This window comes from Schistocerca piceifrons, chromosome 1 (genome assembly GCF_021461385.2).
Source record: "Schistocerca piceifrons isolate TAMUIC-IGC-003096 chromosome 1, iqSchPice1.1, whole genome shotgun sequence".
NCBI classification, from domain to species: Eukaryota; Metazoa; Arthropoda; class Insecta; order Orthoptera; family Acrididae; genus Schistocerca; species Schistocerca piceifrons.
The window spans coordinates 544433233-544453137 of record NC_060138.1 but is presented as its reverse complement, the minus strand read 5'-3'; the positions used below and the strand labels follow the sequence as shown (position 1 = coordinate 544453137).

At 44.1% G+C, this 19905-nt stretch overlaps 1 protein-coding gene across 2 annotated transcripts in view; it reads right to left on the bottom strand.

Annotated features, from left to right (window-relative positions):
- Nucleotides 1-19905, bottom strand: part of LOC124799932 (midnolin-like) — a 234002-nt gene that overhangs the window by 111925 nt on the left and 102172 nt on the right. For both annotated transcript variants that reach the window (XR_007017104.1, XM_047262956.1), the window contains exon 3: nt 3222-3278. Coding sequence is in view for 1 of the 2 variants with exons in the window: in XM_047262956.1 (XP_047118912.1) it covers nt 3222-3278 (57 nt within the window). In the remaining variant the exon portion in view is untranslated. The remainder of the gene's footprint in view (nt 1-3221; nt 3279-19905) is intronic.

Sequence of the window (19905 nt, the reverse complement as noted above, 5' to 3'; positions counted from 1 at the left end):
TGTCTAAACCGACACTGGGAAATAATATTTAAGAAAGTCCACATTACTGCAAGAACAATTTCGTGTTCATACCTAAATATTTTCACCACAGATGTAACAGTTTGGGCATTTATTATTGTTGCATGCCACTGTTGAATTGTGGATCGGTTGCTAGACACGCTAGACGAATTTTTAGCCATTGCGTGCATTGCTAATATTTTTGTAATTACCTGTGTCTTTCTCTTACTAATCCACAGTTGTAGCAAATACAAATTTCCTAACATGGTTTGAAGGTTTACTTGAAAGCACATTGCGTTACTACAGCTGTCACTTGAGAATAAAGGAACGTAAAATATTTTGCAAGCTGGTGACACGGGACGAACTGTCTAAATTCCGGCGTGATTAAACCAGCTATAGTTTTACATATTCTGCTCCTCTCTTGATCGGCCAGTTATTGCTGGTCTACCGCCCATATCGATACCTAGACCGGAACGGCTGAACACTACTTATATCGCGAACACCTTTCTCACACGTGTTCCAAGAAGAAAAACACGATCTCCAAGCGAGGTGCAGCGAGCCAGGCACTATTGGAGGTGCTTGCAGGAGAACCTGTGGACCTGGATGACCTTACTTACGAATGTCTTTGTAAGGGTTGTCGGCCTCGCTCCTATCCACGAAACAAGGTTGAAAAGCAACTCTCACTCCACTACTCTGATCCCTGTAGCACAGACTGTTGGGAACCACGGATACTATCACTGGACAGGAAGATAGAACTCCACTCGCAGCTTCAGGTTACTAACACACAGGTGTTTCACGAGACGACCTTTAAGACGGCAACGGTTCAAAAATGACTGTCACAAAAATAAACACTTGTTTCCACGGAACGAGAACAGTTTTAGTTTTGTCTAACAGCGGCAGGGTGCAACGTCACTGGAAGTTTATCATTGGACTTACCCACTCGTCTGCTAATCGCAACCCACATTAAAGTGCTATCGCCAGATAAGACTTCACACTATTTACAAAGCCAATGGTCAGATTAGTTCCCCCGACACAATTGGAAACTCGTTCGGCGAACATGTTACCCACGCAACTCCAGCAACAGCCCTCCACCACTTTGAATCCTCATGAGGCCTATGACCAATACAGGGAAACCCAGCTCATCAAGTAAGTACCGCAAATAAAGGGAACACCGCAGTTAGGCGCGGTCTGTCAGGTTTTTGAAAATGTCGTTTGAGACTAAAGTACCACTTAAATCCAGCTGTTTTCGTGTTGCCCTTTGCGTACGCTCCGGAAGCTCGGAATCTAAGGTGACAGTTTTCACATATTTCCGAACTTTTTTGAACGAGAAGTGTAGAGAAAAATTTAACCGATCGTATTTTTATTGTGACAGAGGGGTTCCTTTCTTCTGAGTGAGCAGTTACAGGCGGCGCTATTTGGACTAATTCTCGCTTGTCACGGTCGAGCAGACGACTATGCGCAATTTGTCCTTTTCCTGTCTGGAGCGGATGGTTACATTTTTCCAACAATCGCGTAAAGTGTGTCTTAGTATAAATACAGAATGCAACCTGACTACTGGAGCCTGGTCCAACTAGGTTAGCTTGCAAACAAATTTACGCATGTTTAAAGCTTTCCCAGAACAAATTTACGTATGTCTGAACGGAAGACAGCGCTTTCCGAAAGAAAATTACTAACGACACAAGGAGTTGACGATTGAGTACTACGACCGTATTGTGCTCCTGAGGATGACGGGCTGAAACGACACTATTTCGTGAGTGAAATAAATTACAGGAACTATCATTTGAAGATAACAGTGCGAATCTTTCAGATATGCTTACAACCTTCATTATAATACATTTCAAGGACAATTTAAGATTGTACCACGGCACTCTAGCAAACACATTTGTGTATCACGATCTGTCGACTCAACCATTACACATTTCTGAGCCCGACTCGAACTTTCACTTTCGCTGACACTAACATGGGAACGTTATCAGATAGCCTAATGCTGAAGTTGCTTGGTCGCGATAAACAGGAAAACTACCGATACCAAAATTACTGCTATTTGTATCTGATGTGATAAATAGCAGCTTGCTTTATATGTGGAAAAATTTAAGTTAACACAGATGAGCAGGACAAGAAATGTCATCTTCAATAATACCTAATTAACGGTGTATTGGTTGACACCGTCACGACAAATATGTACGCGAAACGTTGCGGAGCGACATGAAACACGTGCGTTAAGGTCGACTGTAGGGAAAGCGAATAATCGACTTCCATCTACTGGAGGAAATTAGGAAGGCGTACCTCTTTTGTAAAGAAGACCGCGTACAGAAGATATGAGCGACTCTTTCTCGCGTGTTTATGATTCCAGCTGGCTGGTTTAAAAAAAGACATCGTAGCAATACACATGCGGACTGTTACCGCTGCGTTCGATCAGCTCAGGAGTATTATGGAGATCGTTCGTCAACTGAAATGTGAATATCTAGAGGAGAAACTACTTTGTGAAACAACGTTGATAAAATGTAGAGGACCAGCATTTTTGACAGGCTGGAGGAAATATACGCAACTGAAGTATCACGTAAGGGCTGGGAAGACAACGAAAATCTTAGGGCTCTTCCAGTTCCCCCCAGGGCCTGAATCCTTCACATTTTTCACTTGTCTGTCGCTTTACCACTGAGTCGACGAGTATGCCTGGTGGCAGTACCAATCGCCCAGTCGAATGGTCGGATCTCATGTTTTTCCGGAATGCATCTAGTCCGCTATATGGCATTCATGATCCATGTTTTAGCAGTGAATCTGAATCGCCGTCTGGCCGACCAAAGAGGCTGGCGATCCCTGTCAAGACGGTTTCAAAAACCGTACTCTGTTACCTGTAGACGCTTCCTGGTCAAACGTGACGTCATTTGCCTCCCGCTACGGGCGAGCGAATTCCAGCTACAGGCGCTCATCTCCGAGTCGATGCGAACGACCGTTCAACAGATCCTACCATCATAGATAGCATAGCACCGTGAACTAAGGCTGGGTTAAAATAATCGTGTTCATTGTCGCGCTGAACTCCCAGAGCAACGCTTTCTGGGCCTGGATTGCACTTTTAATATTAAAAGCGGAGGTAATGGAAGGCGGACTGGGGATGTTGGAGGTCGCGCAATGAGAAGCGCGGAGGGGGGAGGCGAGGAGAGAGGCCCTTCCGAACACTACTCCGGGCGCTGAAAGGCCGAGAACAATGGTCCGGCTGGGCTTACCTGTGAATCGTTGAGGCTCTCCAGGGCCTGCATCACGCTCTGTTCCGGCCGCTGCGCCTGCAACACAAAAAACATCAGTGGCATAACATGGCTGAAGGCAAGTAATCAGAAATTTTTTTACAAAGTATGATAAGCAGTTGATTTTTCATTAAAATCTGCTAGCTACAAAGAACACACTACTCAAACAACGCGATGAACGTTGTAGAAAGTGTACCAGGCAGGCGATTAAAAATGGATCCATTTTATTCCACATATCTGCATCCACTAACGCGTCTCAGAATATTTTGGCGAACTCAGTTTACAGGGATAATATTTCCTGAATATTTTAGTGTCCTAAGAAATGTATCTATTACTCGAACTCTGGACCTTTGCCTTTCGCGGGCAAGTGCTCTCTACCTTTGCCCGCGAAAGGCAAAGGTCCCGAGTTCGAGTCTCGGTCGGGCACACAGTTTTAATCTGCCAGGAAGTTTCATATCAGCGCACACTCCGCTGCAGAGTGAAAATCTCATTCTGGAATGTATCTATTGTTCATTTTAGGACAGGCTTTTGGTATATCGTCATGTGACTGTTTCGCTACTTGCTACAAGGTGTTGAAAAGTATTCCGTATCTTGAGAGGTGGTAGTGAAGACCAAAATGAGAATACTCCCAGTAAAAATGGGATCTTAAATGCATACCTTAAGAGCTATGAGGGCTTTCCCATCTTCGCTACCGTGAAGATTTCTCCCGTATGCCCTCTGCTATAACGAACGACCTACAGAATGCAGTAAACAAATGGGGACAATTCCTCTGTTATTGTCCATGCATAGAGCACGCAGTAACCCTAATTACAGTTCTGCGTGACTGTAACGCATACAGTAGTTCTACAGAACGGGGCAAATGAAAGTGTTCCAGGGAACAGTTCCTTTGTACAAAGAAAAACTGTAGAGGAAAGGAAACAGCACCAAACTGACTACAGCAGTTATTCTTATTTTTTTACTGCAGTGTATGTCGTTCGCAACAGCCAATAGTTCCACAGTAGTAAAGATGAATAAGCCCTCAGTCTCTACAACGCATTTCCCAAGATCTTTCGGAGCACTCTACATATTCCTTCATCTCCTTTGTCGATGAAAATTCGTTTATAAGAAGAGACTATGACAAAAAACCAGTACAGATTTAAAGGGGATTAATTTCACAAAGAACTGAACACACGGGTGGGGTAGTATCAATCTAGCTGAGCAAAATAAATATCTTACGTGATGATAAGATTATGAATGACTTAACTATCTTTCTGTGTAACTTACTCCATTGAAACGTACCTTCAGAGAAATTTAACATTTTAATTTCGCTTATTAGGGTTGTATTTATTTTCGGGTATCGATTACAAAATAGGTTTGCCTGGTCATCCGCAGGAAGTATAGAAATATTTGTTTTGCAAATACAAACGCCGTTTGATGCTGCCACTTCATTTTCCCCATAAGCGTTTCGCCATTTTGTTCTAGCTGACTTCTTAGAACAAGAAAAAGGCGAAACGCTTTTGAGACAAAATAAGTTAAGTGGCAACAGGAAATGGCGGTTTTATTTACGAAACAAGTATTAATGAAACCCTATTTTATAATGTTAAGTAATTTCGTTCTCTTACACTTAACATCCACATCTTTTACTTACTCACTGACTCATCACAGACACTCATTTCAACAGGAACCATTGAGTATGATTCACATTAAAGCTGTTTTTCTTGCTGCTTTAGGGCTCTAAACAGCTGCCGTAAGTGCTCGTGTCACCTTTAAATGGCCCATTATTGCATGAAGTTAAAATCGGGTAACACTCTGGGCGTAATCGACTGGAGAAGAGAGATCTCAAAATTATCGCTGTCCCTTTGAGGATGATGCTCAAACGGTTGAAAATTAAATTTCCTCCTCCATATTACTACGACGAATATAAAGTAAAACGCTATCTACTGCTCGTGCTGTATGTGCTAAAATATGTTTTAGACGGTAAACGTAACTACTTTAAGGTAACTCAACATTGTTCCAATGCACTCTCACCATTTGATCACCATAAGCGGTGATTTTTTAAAAATGCCCACAACACTGAGTACACATGTCACCCTGTCACCAATTAAGACCGGCATGGCTAGTTTCAGCAGAGTGTTGCCAGCTTCAGGTTCTTACGTAAGTAGTTTATATTTAATTCACAGTAGCCAGACACACACTAGAGGTAAGAGGGAAACTCACTGCAACTAGAACCACGCAGGTTGCGTCACGTTATATAATGTCGCCCATAAGGATAATTGTAAATCGCTATAAAGAACTCTTATCGGCAGCAAGCTGCTGAAACCTACCGCGCCAACAAGTCACAGTTACGAACATCTTACGCTGAACGTTAGTATATAGCCGTTTATGAGAATTTCACTACATAAGATACAGCCCTATTTTCAAATGGAAAGGAAGAATCTTTTTACCACAGCGAAAGCAGCGCTCACATTAGCTCTTCCCGGTTTCAGCGTTAAAAACAATTCTGAGAACCTGCATGCTCATCACTCAAACCACGAAATTTTTCTTTCAATACATGTTACAAAATGAACATTCACTTATGAAGAAACACTATTTAGCACGGAACTAGCGCTACATGTTGCGATGAATGAATGCCGTTTTTCGGTGTATAATCCTTGTTTGAAGAAACTATGAAGATTTGTTTTCCTTCGCTCTTGACTACTGGTGTCACGATAATTTAAAATTTTCAACATCTTAATTTTCTGGCGCATATGTGATTGTTGCGCTCTGTGCTAATTAGTATGTTTAAAGATTTTTGTACTTTTATGATTTGCTGCTCACGAGATCAGTCACTTCCGTGCATCCAAAACGTGACAACTAAAACTTATTTTGCTATTTTATGTACATGTGTTATTCAGCGTTGCCGAAAGACGTTCGCCCCACAACACTTTATACCGAGAGTAAGGTGAACACTCAGATGTTAAATGATATCTTGCTGTCTTTTTTTAGGAGTGCAGCTTCTGTCGTTAGGAACAAAAATATCTCAGCACCCAAGAAGAAATTGTGCGACATCAACGAAAGTTGGTACACCGTCCCTACTTCTGAAACAATTTCTACTAAAATTTCGCGCAAGTCGCATAAGAGTGGGGTTAGTTGGGCCGGTATGACAATGCAAATCAGGTTTGTTAAAATACATGCTATAACGGTCGTGAGCGTTAGTTGCCTTTGATATTGCATGTGGTGAGTTTCTGTTAGTCATGAACGTTTTTGAGGCGACGAAGACATCATGAACAGCTCACCGAGTCCGAACGAAGTTGAGTAATAGAGCTACGAAAAGCTGAAAAAGTGTTTATCCTGCAACGCTGCAGACAGACTTTGCAGGAATATAGCGGCCGTACAGGATTGCTGGCAGCAGTGATCAAGATAATGAACGGTCGCAAAAAGACTGACAGCTACGTGGACTGTTATGAACCTTACTTCCAGGGCAGCTCCGAGCAAGAGCTCACTGGTGTCTTGTTTTTATGAAAGCTGGTTCTGTCTTTGTGCCAGTGATGGCCGTGTTTTGGTTAGGAGGCGGCCAGCTGGGGACCTGCAACCAATCTGCCTGCTTGCTAGACACACTGGACCTACACCTCGAGTTGTAGTCTGGTGTGCTATTTCGTATGAAAGGAGCACACTCGTGGTTATCCCACGCACCGTGACTGCAAATCTGTAAGTCTAAGTCAATCTAATGATTCGACCTGTTGTGCTGCCATTCACGAACAGCATCCCAAGGGCTGTTTTCCAACAGCCTAACGCTTCCACAAACATCACTGTTGTAACCCAACATGTACAGTGTTGACATGTTGCCTTGGCCTGCTCGATCACCGGATCGTTCTCCAATCTAGCACACTTGGGACATCATCGGAACACACTTGTGTCATCCAGAAACAGTACTGACCGTTCCCGTATTGACCGACCAAGTGCCACAGGATGTGAACTCTGTTCCACACACTGACATCCGGTACCTGTACACAAGTGCATGCACGTCTGCATGCCTGCGATCAGCTTTCTGGCAGTTATATCTGTTATTAATCTACTAGCATTGGTTTATCTCATGCTTACATTAACCTGTGATCTTGCGGTTACCTACACGGAAGTATTCCTGAAATGAAATTACTGCACAATTTTTGGTCTACGATTTCTTTTTCCGTCAGCGTGTATTTGATGTTTGCCTGCCCCGTTCTGAAACCAGAAGTATGTTGGTATAAATGGGGCACCTGATTTCACTACTGATGCAATATATATGTCCACATATTTCTGACTTAATGATTAGTGAAGTTATGGGTGTGTAAAGAAGACATTTCTTAACTTTAGAGCCCAAAGCAGACACCAAACGTCACTAAAACCGCTTGGCGTTAGAATCTAGGGTGGCTCATCCAATGAAACTGCTGACTGTCTTTGCCCAGTGCTACCAAATTAGATTCAAATACATAAACTTAATTACCTTTACAGTATAGTGAACTAGATTTGTAAGTTACATTGGTTAATAAGTTGCTAGTGTGTTTCTTCTTAAATTGAAGGAAAGATTTAATTTCACAAAGCACAGGAATCTTACTTTGCAGTAAATAAAACCATTTAATTACAGAATCCATTTTCTGTTTATATTGGGGGTTGTAATGCAAAGATGTGATATTTATTTTTGTTAAAAACTGTAAAATGAAGAATCGAAGTATCTAGAATGAAACTGAGTACAGTAAAAATTTTTAGTGGGACAGAGAGGCTTAGCTGAAGTTATTCAATTATATTATGAATGAAATACTTATAAACGATTTTCATAAAATGAGTTCCTCTAAGAAGCGAAAATCATACATTTGGTAGCAGGATTTTAATAGAGAATGCTGCCTGCCTCCTTTCTCATTTGAAATTTTGAGGTTAAAAAGTTTCGCTAAAGACTGTGCTAACTACTTGTTTCAAATAAAGCTGCTATTTCAGTCGATATATCGTGAGCTGTATCTCAGTACTAGCTTTTTCATGCTCAGGATAGCATGAACTACTACTTTCTTGGGGAAACTGTGTTATTCACATTCCATACTTCGTATATGAGCACTTGGGCCGATTCGACTAAAGGAAACAAACTCATCAGAATTCCATAGATTGTCGTCCCAAGACCGCGTTCGGGTGATTAGGTCGGCTGCATTGTCGCCGCGCACGCAGTGGCGTACTGATTTGAGAAAATCGTGGCCAATGTCCGTCGTTGGTGGAATCCACCGAGATCTGTGGCACTGTGACCGCAGCCTAAAACGTTGGTGGTTCAGATTACGCGCGTTCACTATGCGATCCGAATGGGGCTTGTCAGCGCCACTACGCCGCTAACACGGCGCGCCCGCGTCACCAGACGCAGCGACGTCGGCGCGATAAGATGCGGCGGTGGCCAGAGAGAGAGAGAGAGAGAGAGAGAGAGAGAGAGAGAGAGAGAGCGGGGGGGGGGGAGGGAGGGAGGGAGGGAGGGAGGGAGGGAGGGAGGAGGAGGGGGGGGGGTGGCGCACATCCGCCGCTTGCCCCATGCTCGCTGCCCGCTTTCCAGCTTATGTAAGGTGAAAACGAACGCACGCCCGCCGCCTCATCTACCCTCTGCCACTCGCTCACCTCTAGCGTTTGGGCAAGCACACTGCGAAACGCGCACCAATGCTTCTACTGCCAACCATCTTAAATTCGCTAGCTCAGCATTGAGATTTCACTGACAGTGCAGTCGGCTCACCAACTCCCTGCATACTAGAAATTACCATCCAACTGGAAAGTTAAGAGAGAATTCTGAAACTAGGGCAGCCACAACTGAAGTAGTTACACATAACTCTGACAAAAATCACATTGTGTAAGAAGTGTTTACATAAAGGTGTTACGCTATTAAAATATAGACCTAAATGACAACTCCAATTGTCCGCTGTAGCCGTATTTAAATCGATTGAAGACTCACTAACCGATTTCTCAACTTTTAAGTTGCATAGTCTGGTTTACATAAATGCTGTGTCATACGGTATAGGGATTTACAGAATGTTGGAGAGCAACAGTTGACACGGCTGGGCAAAGTTCTCAGACTTCCTCAATGGACACAAATCATCAACGATGAGGGTTTACGAAGGGCATCTCTGTTGCATTATAGACTCCCACAGGAACATTTTAACCGGTAAAGTGACGACAGTTTGCGATTTTAAAACAGACTCGATATTCATCATTGATGATGGTTTTTATCAATGAGGAAGGCTGATAACTATCTAGTCACGCCAACTGTTACTCTGCGGCATTCTGTAAGAACTCGTTACAACATATGACGTACTTTTATATGAGAAGATCCAACTTTTAATAAGTTTCGAAACCGGTTGTTTTGAGTTGGAATCTGCTTGAAAAAATAAAATACATACACAGCAAAATACATACACAACTGAAAAACATCAAGCGCAACAAAAAAAAAAATAGTTGCCAACACTACACACAAAAACCACACCTGTTAATCACCAAATGGAAATGTGAAACATGCGATGTGACACAAATGATGTTGAAAGAACGCCTGAAACTGGCCAGCTGGAGCATGAAAACTGACATACATCTATAGGACCACACCCATGTGTTAATAGCGCTGGAAATCTGAACACCGAACGATACATTCACAATACGGATCTTGTGGTACAAAAGTTGCTTTTAACTTAAAAAGCAAAAGAAAAAGAAAAACAAAATGTAATATAACAGTATATTATATCTATCACATAATACGTTTATTGTACGTCTAAAAAGAAACTTATTTCAGGCCACTGATGATGCTTCCCAAATAAAAGAAGCGAAACCCATATGCCAATAAACAAACTGCCTTCATTTAGTTCCATAGACTGTACATACCTCCACGAACCTCTTACACTGTATGGTTAGTCAATCTACCTGCAACTGAAAAGGATTAAACATCTCAGATTTAGTCATTTTAAGGACGATGAACTAGCGTGGGGCTCAATCTACATCACCACTATGCTAGCCACCTTGCAGTGTGTGGTGGAGGATACTTTGCGTACTAGTCATTTTCCTTCTTTCCTGTTCCACCTAAAGAGGTAGTACTTCTGTGTTCGAATGGTGCTCAAGATACCTTTTAGTATTTTCCATTTTCTGCAGCTCTTCCGTCACACGGTAGGACGTATGTCTGGCAGTTCAAATGCAGTCTACCTGTCCAAATGCCGCAGAAGTGCATGGAATCTAACCTAAAGGACAAAGAAGGGTTCCATTTGAAGATATGTATTGCGTAAATTGTCTAGCCTTACGTATGTTGAAACTTTGTCAGATGGAAATTGTGCTGGAATGGAACTCAAACCTGGAATCTTTCCCTTTCGCTGGCAAATTCTCTACGACTTATCGATGCTAACTCCATGGAAGTTCATGTGGATACGTTACGGGACTAGCACTACTGGGAGATACGATGTCTCAGAAATGGCTTTGTGACAGCCTAGAGATTGTTTCTAGAAAGATTTGCGTACAATCCGCGGCAGATTAATTCAGCCCGTTACGCCACATTTCTTTCTACACCGACGTACAATGCTCACTGTTTCACAACAGTTGTTCGAAAACAGCAGTATTTCCAGATTCTGTTGCGTTCATTGAATATCTTCATGTGATGCGCACGTCACGGTACAGCGGTTGGTGGACATACTGTGTATCTTGTCAATACTATATTTTCTGTAAGATTGCATTCGCGTACTGAGCGAGGCAGAAATAATTGTCTACATGGCTCTGCACGCTACTGCATCACCTCGCACCATGTGAGTGCTTTGCCTATCCCAAGTGCACACAAGTTTCTGAAAGTGACTTCTCAACCGAAACTAAGCAATAATGGGAACAAGGAATATTTTGAAGCACGTAATGATGTGGCAATTTGTTTTATGGGGTTATGGGGCTAAAAAGCGAGGTCAACAGTCCCGCAATTCAAAAACTACTTGCTTAAGATGGAGATGTCCACTATTAGTGGGCGGATCCAGTCAGAGTGAGTCAAACTATAAAGCGAGGAGGCTAAAACACAGAACGCATGAAAGGGTAGACTAAATCTAAAAACTGGAAAACAGGGGGATAAAGGAGCGGTCTTTGCAATGGGGAATGGTCTTCGGGTCCCAGAATCAGAACACTGGAAAAGTGTCGCCAACCACAACCATCCTTCCCCTGCTCCAGGAGCGAAGTAGAGCCTTATAACTGAAAATTAAACCACACTCACGTCGAAAAATTCAGACAATTTCTACTGCCTTGACTTTTTGGTAAAGCCGTAACCGACGGAACCTTTTGTCGTTTCCTGGTCACCCCGTTTGTGCTAGCTGTGTTTCGCTTTTTAGAAACAAGTTTCCACTTGCAAGGAAAAAGGGTTCTATGCCGGTGACAATGACAGGCTGTCGTTTCCCTAATTATTCTAAATGGTGGCCGGAACGGCTGGCGGTTTCCAGTCTGTTGCAGAGAGAGCGTTAAGTCCTGCTATAAGGCAGCACCTTACAGAATCTCTAATCGGGAGCAGGAAATGGCCAATGAGGATGCCTACATTGTGCTCCTGATTGAAGCTGTGTCGAGTTCGCTAAGGATAGATGTCAGCCGGCAGCCGTTATGGGGTTGAAGCAGAAGTCGTGAGCCATCTGGGTGCGGAATTAATTTGAACGCAATCCATCATTTCGGAATTGTGGAGCTGGTAATCCATCGTGCTCAAGTGATTACTTTTCCGGCAAGGAAAGCTTACAAAACATTCAGAAGTGCGCTCCCGGGCGCGGACGTCATACCTCCGCTCTGGCACATTCCTGTTTCTCGACTAGTGTAAAATAGTGACTTGTTCGCTAAAAGTGAGGCCTGAGAGCTGAGCGTGGAGGCATTGGATAGATGGAGGTGGTGTTGGCTGCAAGTGGCGCACTTAGTCGGGTATTAATTGAAACCAGTAAATTTCATTTGCTACCGTGAAAATCTCAGCGTGGTGGTTGAATGAGCGTTTCACGTGTTCTAATTCAACTGCGTGTGTTTCGTTACGTTAATTATTGACGGCAACTGCTAATAGGCGGCTGAATGTTGTGTACTTGATTGTGAAGTATCCTTGTCAAACTTTACTAGGTATGTGAAATATTTGACCTTTATGATGCCCTTTGACACGTTTTGCAGAAATCTCGATAGATACAATATTTAACAAGATGGCGGACATTGTGTTCCTGATTTGCCGCGCATGTCTGGCCAAAGTTATGGTTTACCTCACTATCTCGGATTTCCGTAACAAGCGAAACTGCGAGCATGGATAAAGGCAGAATAGTACTGGCAGTTACCAGATAGGTAAAGGTTCTTGAGTCCTTCCCAGCCTTGTACTACGCAGGGAGAGATTTCTTAAACACACCGGACAGCAGAAAAGAGGCAGTCCAATAAGACTTTCTGAAACAGACTCTGTGTTCCACGTTGTGGTATTTCCATATACTGTCAGTAGAAAATCGAGAGCAGAAATTTTCGCATATGCTTTAATTCTTCAAAGTGAGAGTAAAGTAACTCAGTTATTAAAAGTTTAACTATCCATTTGGAGAAAGTTTATGTACTCTTTAGTTTCCGAATGTAATATCTCGTTTAGCAGATTTTCCTGAGTACATTTCTCAAATTTAACTATTTCCTAGAACAGGGCCTTTTCTTTTGTACACACAGCCAAAGCGAATGCATAAAATGCTAGTCTGCCTTGGCAGCTATTCCCATTGGTGTCAAAATACTCAGACATGAAGACCATATGCCTCATGTGAGGTGAAACTGAAAAATTTGTTGGTACATGTGGGGCCTTGTTTCACAAAACTGCGGATACAGATTAGCGGATTTGACAAGCAAGTTTGATCGCGAACTGGCTCATGTAGTTGTGAACGTGTTACAGTACAGCGGTTAGATCTCTCCATGTTTCATGGTGGTAGTCTGATACCTACAGGACGTTTATTTGTCTTTGGGCTTAGGTGTAGTCTGACCCTGTCTCACACGCGAAGTGATGCTGGCGCCCTTTTTTATACTGATTTGTTGAAATCATGGTGCAGACAACCCGAGTCAGCCAATAAAAGTCTTCAATTAAACCCGCTGAGCAGTACGCCTCGTGGTTTGTCTCACGCGACGCACACTGCTTATAGATCGGATTCTGGCCGCAACCTGCCATTGCAATTTCACGCGAAGCCAGGTAAGCATCGAGAGCGGACGAAAGGAACATTTAAACCTTTAGTGGGTGAAAACCTTGCGAACGGTGCAGATATTTTTGATGTTTCCAGTCCTGTTGTTTCTCAGAGTCCCTACAAGTCGAGAGAGAACGCGAGGTGGTACTCTTACGCGGATGCAGCACTCTCACATGCGAGCTATTCGCAGAGCTCGTGTCTCGCGGAAAGGTGAGAGGGCGGTCCGACACCGTGTCGGTCCCAGCCGGCGTCCCCGCTCTCGGGTTTCGGAACAGGACACCACAGCCCAGCCAGCACGGCTGGCGCGGTGCCGCTCGCTTGTGAACTGCCCGGCCGCTGAGAACAGCCGACAGTCACCGGATCCCTCCGCCGGCGACAGACTACCCACGCGAAGCACCTGCTATTCCGGGTACAGCCGCGACCAAATGCCCGACACGAACCGTGTCCGAATGTGGCCAAGGACGGTCTTGGCGACGGCGGCGCCCTAAGCTACCAGGGTTGACGGAAAAGTAATGCCTTCATCTTCGTAACTCTTCAACAGTTGGCAGCATTGGTATGCACCAGGTACTGGCTTTTTCCGTAGCGTCCTTTCTACAGTTCCAGTTGGCGGGAAGCCTTTACACTGTAACAACAAAACGGTTCAGTGCTAAGTATGGAACCCTGCGCAGACGGTCGGTCAATGCGATTTAAGCAACGTGCAGTCATTGAATTCTTGACAGAAGTTGTCACCCCACAGGAGACTCAGAGGATGAAAGCAGTTTATGGTGATTGTGTTGAAGTGAGTACTGTGCGTCGTTGGGCGAGTAAGTTCAATTGAGGCGGAAACATCTGATCTGCGTGACAGTTGGACGTGCTGTGACAGCAACCACCGAGTTTCACAAGCAAAATATTGACAGATTGATTCACGACGATCGTCTTATCACTCAGAAATTGCAAGCACAATCGGCATTTGACAAGAGCGTGTGGATCACATTATTGCTCTGCTATCTGAAGATAGGTGCTCGATGGGTACCCCGGATGCTGACTCCTGAAATGAAAGCACCGTCTGACTTGCATCTGTTCCTGATAATGAAAGACCATCTGCAGTGACATGTTTCTGATGAAGACGTTGAGAGAACTTTGAGACTGGTTGCGGAAACAGTTCTTACTTCTTCCGTGACGGATTCAGAAAATTTCATCGTTGGCAGAAATTTATCCAATTGGCTGGGGATTATGTGAAAAGTGAATACTGGTAATTAAAGATCACATTCTACGGATTATTTCTGCGTTTTATTTATTAAAATATTCCCAGCCAAACCCAGTTAACGAATGTGGAGGCATTACTTGCCATTCAAACCCCCTTACATCCGATTCGGCGATGCTTCTCTCAATCGACTTTTTCTCAACAGGTTTGTTTATAACTTTGCTATCACTGTCTTCACAGTCGTGGCCTTCCAAAAACCATTTGTAATTGATCAAGTCAGATCATTTTTCTTTTGCTTTCATTTGTAGTCTTCGGAAATGATTCCCTCACCCAGCCTGATACATGATATACGACCCATCCCATCGCACACCCATATACAGCCAGGACTGTTTCCATGGTTGTAAACATAGTAATTTTATTGTATGTTCAGCCGCTAAAACTTACAAGAGTATGTGCGTTTATACAATGATACATCAAGCGATGTGAGTAGCTTTTTCTTCCTCATTTAAAGCAGTTGTCCACAAAACATAATACTGTAGGAAATTTAAACTTCCCGGCAGACAAACTGTGTGCCAGTCCGAGACTACCTCGGGACTTTTTCCTTTCGCGGAGAAGTGCTCTACCGACTGAGCTACCCATGACCCGTCCTCACAGTTTTACTTCCGTAGTACCTATCTCCTACCTCCGAAACTACTTCTGCAGGAAATTGTTGCGTGGCGTTGCAGCAGCCAACCGCAAATGATGTGGTCGATTTTCTAACAACTTCGGGAATTCGGCCAGGTAATATTTACAGAGACCGCCGATATTTCGGCGGGAGTATACCCAGCGATTGTCAAGGCACAAGCAGGCAGTGCCTTGGAAACGGCGGGGTGTATTCCGCCAAAATACCGGTAGTAGGTGTAAATATTACCTGGCTGAATTTCCGTAAGTTTTTTGAAAATTGTATACGCTAGAAGAAACACTGGTCTCTCAGTGTGATCGTTGTCCTCCGCGCCACGACCCCATACTGATGAGGAGGTAATTAGTTTTTGCCGTGACGGGGTGCAGTCCGAACCGCCCGTAGTTAAAGCGGAGGCCTAACACGGCGATCAGGAACTTTGTGGTATATACTAAAGGGGTACCAATGTCGTGCATGCATTCTTGGTACTATTGCTCTATTGGTACGACAGGCGCCAGTTATTGTTCCGCAATTCTCTTATCTGCCGCCGCATGTCTTGCAGAAAGGTCCCTGTAAGGGAAATGTTCGGCTGTTCCGAGGTGGATGTCACTTAGCGAGAGGGTGGACAGTTTCACTGCCCCTCATACGAGGGTGTCCGTTTAGTCTTAGCGTACTGATTTTTGTTACGGCGCTATAGTTCTGGTATGCCGTCTGATCTCTTACATCTATTAAGTATCGGTATTATTCACAACGTATTTCCGTACGAGCAGAAATATAGACGTGTCTCTGAATGAGACTAAGTCGTCAGCCTGTTCTAATTACCTCTTAAATGTCCGTGAGCTCTGCTGGAAGTACCAATGCTTCCGGAGTGTCTAGTCATGGAGCGTGTCAGTTCGTCGTCGTCTGCTTTTTCATCTGTAGTACGTGAACATCTGTGTAGAGACGATGCTCATTTTTCCCGTCCAGTTCACAGTTGCGGCCTCGTATTAGGTTCCATTTAAGGCTCGAACACAGAACCATTTAACAGCCGTGGTTGCAGCGAGATCGCGGCATCAGATCTCTTCAGTTCATAAACGGCGCCATCGCAGTGATAAATCCGCAGCAATACTAGATTGGAAGCAGGCACGTAGGCAGAACAAAGCAGGCAGTGTTTGCTCATTTCGTTTATGACTACATCAAGAAGCTCAAAGGCAGGTTTAAACTGGTTAAACCCGGCTGGTGAAAGGAGCGTTCGTGTTTATGTTCACAGATTTAAGAGGAAAGTCAGTTCTTTATTGTCGAAAGTGTGCCAGCACTCCGAACTACAGAACTGCAATCATTCATCAAACGCAAAGATTATGCAATAAGCCTTTCAATACTGCACGATGTAATTTTGTCATGTGACTGTACACCCGAGATTTCTTCTCCTGCAAGAGACGGGTCTTCAACAACAGTGAGTTACGTCCGGACATATGTAGAGTATGCATTTGGAATTCTAACGAATAAATGGGTAATATTTCAAAGACGTAACACTGTTAAGCTGAAGATTACAATTAGCATTTTTAAATGTTGCTGTGTCCACTAACGATGATGTCCCAGAGATGGTTTCAATTTTGAAGAACCTTTTAAGGATACAGGGGTTGTGCAATCTGGATCATGAAATCTCCAACCCAAGGTGGTGGTTCACTGAATAGAACTAAAATTTTCCGTGATTACATCAGACAATGATGTAAAGTGCCACAGCAGGACAAATGTATCCAAAACTGCTTGGTAACAGTAGTAGACAACGCTGATCAATTTGGTCCCGACTGTGATGAGTAATTTATATCGTTAATGAAATGCGTAATTATATATTTTGTAGCTGCAACAGAGTTAAGTATCGATTACACTGAAGTTTTGAACGGAATTTAAACTGCTGCTATTGACGTAAGATGTACTCAGCTGAAAGAGGATTCCAGGCAGCAAAAAATTTGCTGATCAGCGCTATTTCAAATTTTGAATGGGCACATTCAAGAAAAACCGCTACCACTAGAATACGAACACTGAACAATTCAATAATGATTCCTCCATTGTGTTTTCTCATGATCCGGTTTCGTAGCAAAACCCTTGACCTTACCATCCACATATTTTAAAGAATGTAACTTTGTTTTAATCCTATCGTAATACTGATTGAGAAATGTCGCACATTGGGAGTACCGCTTCACCTCTGCACTAAGTCCAAACCGGCTGGATCCATGGCGGCTGACAACAGCCGTTACCAGAGTTAACAACTCTGCCCGATTCAACTGCGACTGCTACTTCGCCGAGATCGTCGCGTTGCAGCAATGGATGCCGAGCACAGTTCTCCATACGCAATATCGCGGCGAGTTCGCAGTGTTACCGCTGCAGTCTGCTCGGCTCGATTGTTTCACATGAATTACCGGAACGCGCGAGAAAATTACGACGCGAGCTAGTGATAAGTCAATCGTGTGCATCGAGCCTATTGTGTATCCTTGCGAATGTAAATCTGTTTTATTCCTGTGATTATCCAGAAACAGCGATGACGTTAAACTGTTGCAATTTGGTGAGTGATAAAACGTGACGAAAGATAGCAGCCACTAGTCGCTCACTTGCCAACGCAGGTGCCGGGCGAGTTACGTGACTGCGGCAGATGTGTGGCGCCACGTGGTACATCCCGCTCGCTATTCCTGTAAGGCGGCGCACCCACGCGGCCGCCCTGCTTATCGCTAACAGGCGGCTCTTGTCACGTTGGCCGTTTTTCCCGGCGCCGCTAACGCTTACCCCGTATCCCCTCTTACACTCCGCGTGCAGCTTTGAGGGCATCAGGGTGATTTAGGTATATTGCCCTGAAGCTTCGTTACCACCAACAGCGTTACAAAGTAACTATACGTTACGAGCAGAACGTTAAGGTACGTGTGCCGTTTGTTGGTACGCGGGTCAGCAATAAAGTAGGTCTCCTATGACCAAAGGAAAAGCCATGATCACTCGAGAAAGCTACCACATTCACGATTAATTTGTCACTCCTTTATACAATTGTCATCTTCGTCTAGTTCTTTTCCACACTGAAACAAGACCTATGCGGTACAAGTCAGTCCTGCTTTTTGCGCCGCTGACGCACAATGTTTTCCAAGGTATCCGCATCTTCTAAGAGATTTCCCGATGAATTGCCTTGAGATGTAAGTCCGATGGTGGGAGGTCAGGGCTGAACGTTGGAGGGCGTAGCACGTCATAACCTATCTTTATACAGTTTCACCAGTGGTTAAGTGTATAACATTGTATTGTAGTATAAAAGAAAAACCTCTGCAGTAGTTTCTAAGTATTGTGTGGGCCCTATTCAGTCGCACTGTAGTCAGACTGTTCGTTACACTTCTTGGAAACACTTTACGGAAATTTGCATTTTTACACAATGCAGAATTTAAAAAATTTAAGAACTAAAACACAGCAAAATTCAATTTATTTTTATTTTACACATTACTACAATACCGGCGCTTCTCCACTCTCAGATCATCATCATCATCATCATCATGTAGATCCTTTACAGATTCGCAACAGAACCGTGTGGAAAAACATCTGTTACGACAAATTGTATCTGGAATGAACTTATTTCTGTTTACGATGCTCAGAAACAGGTTTTCTCCGAGACTTTCCAGAATCTGTTGCAGTCCAGATAGCTGGAACATAATGTTGAGTTGTCTAGTTCTTTAGTTAGCGGCTTCCGTTTTCTCCATTGAAACATCTTGCCGTTCTTACCGAAGTAGTACGCATCACCTGTCACGTTACTTTCAGTTTCCTTCTACGAATTACTATTGTGATCACTAAATACTCAGGATCATTATCAATGACGTCAAATTCTTTGAGGATTCACTGAGGCATTCTTTAACACCCACATCAGTCTCGCACAGAAAACGTTGCATAGAAGGTCTAGTTTTCCTCGCCACGAAGAAACGGTAACGTTAAACAAAAATGCGACGCCCAAAAACCGTGGCACGTGTAGCTCGACATCCAATTGGAAGGTACACAGAAAGTCTACTTCACCTCACAGGGGGTGTGATTATCACCGGACAAAAAACTTTGGCGGTTTGGGAGACCAACTATAGTAGTTAGGGGGTTAAATCTTCGCTGGAAGTTAAATGTAGCGGCTGTGTAGGAGAGCCCTATTAATCGTCGGACGTGGAAGTGACGACGTTCACGTAATATGGACACAGTCACTGCGCACGCACTACCGTCACTCAGTAAACTGATGCCTCGTTGACTGCCAACCCTCAGGTGACGCGTTTCGTCAGACACTAGCTGGGTGACCGGGCGTTAGCGACACGGGAGGTGGGGTTCCCTGGCTGCTGCATTCGGTGTGACGCCGCTTCTGGGGAGAGGCTCGTGCGTCACCGCGTTCCGGCAGGCTGCGCCGCACTCCCACGTGCTGGGCCGTGACTCAGGGGCGCCTGCCTGGCTTCCTGCGCGGTTTAGCTCGCTACACACTCGCTCGCTGGCAGCGTGCCAATCACCGGCTCTGAAGCTGCTCTTCCGATCTGTCAATGCATGAAGAGCCCACGTCGAAAGTTCGCGTTCACAGTGTACAGATGATGCAAGAGGGCGGACAGGTATATCTGATGCATCGTCCGGACTTTGTTCAACAGCGTATCACTGTATTGAAACTTGCGCGAAGGAGATAGGTACGGAAGAACTGCAGCGTTCACCAGATTTCATGGCTGCTTGCATTAAAAGTTATGA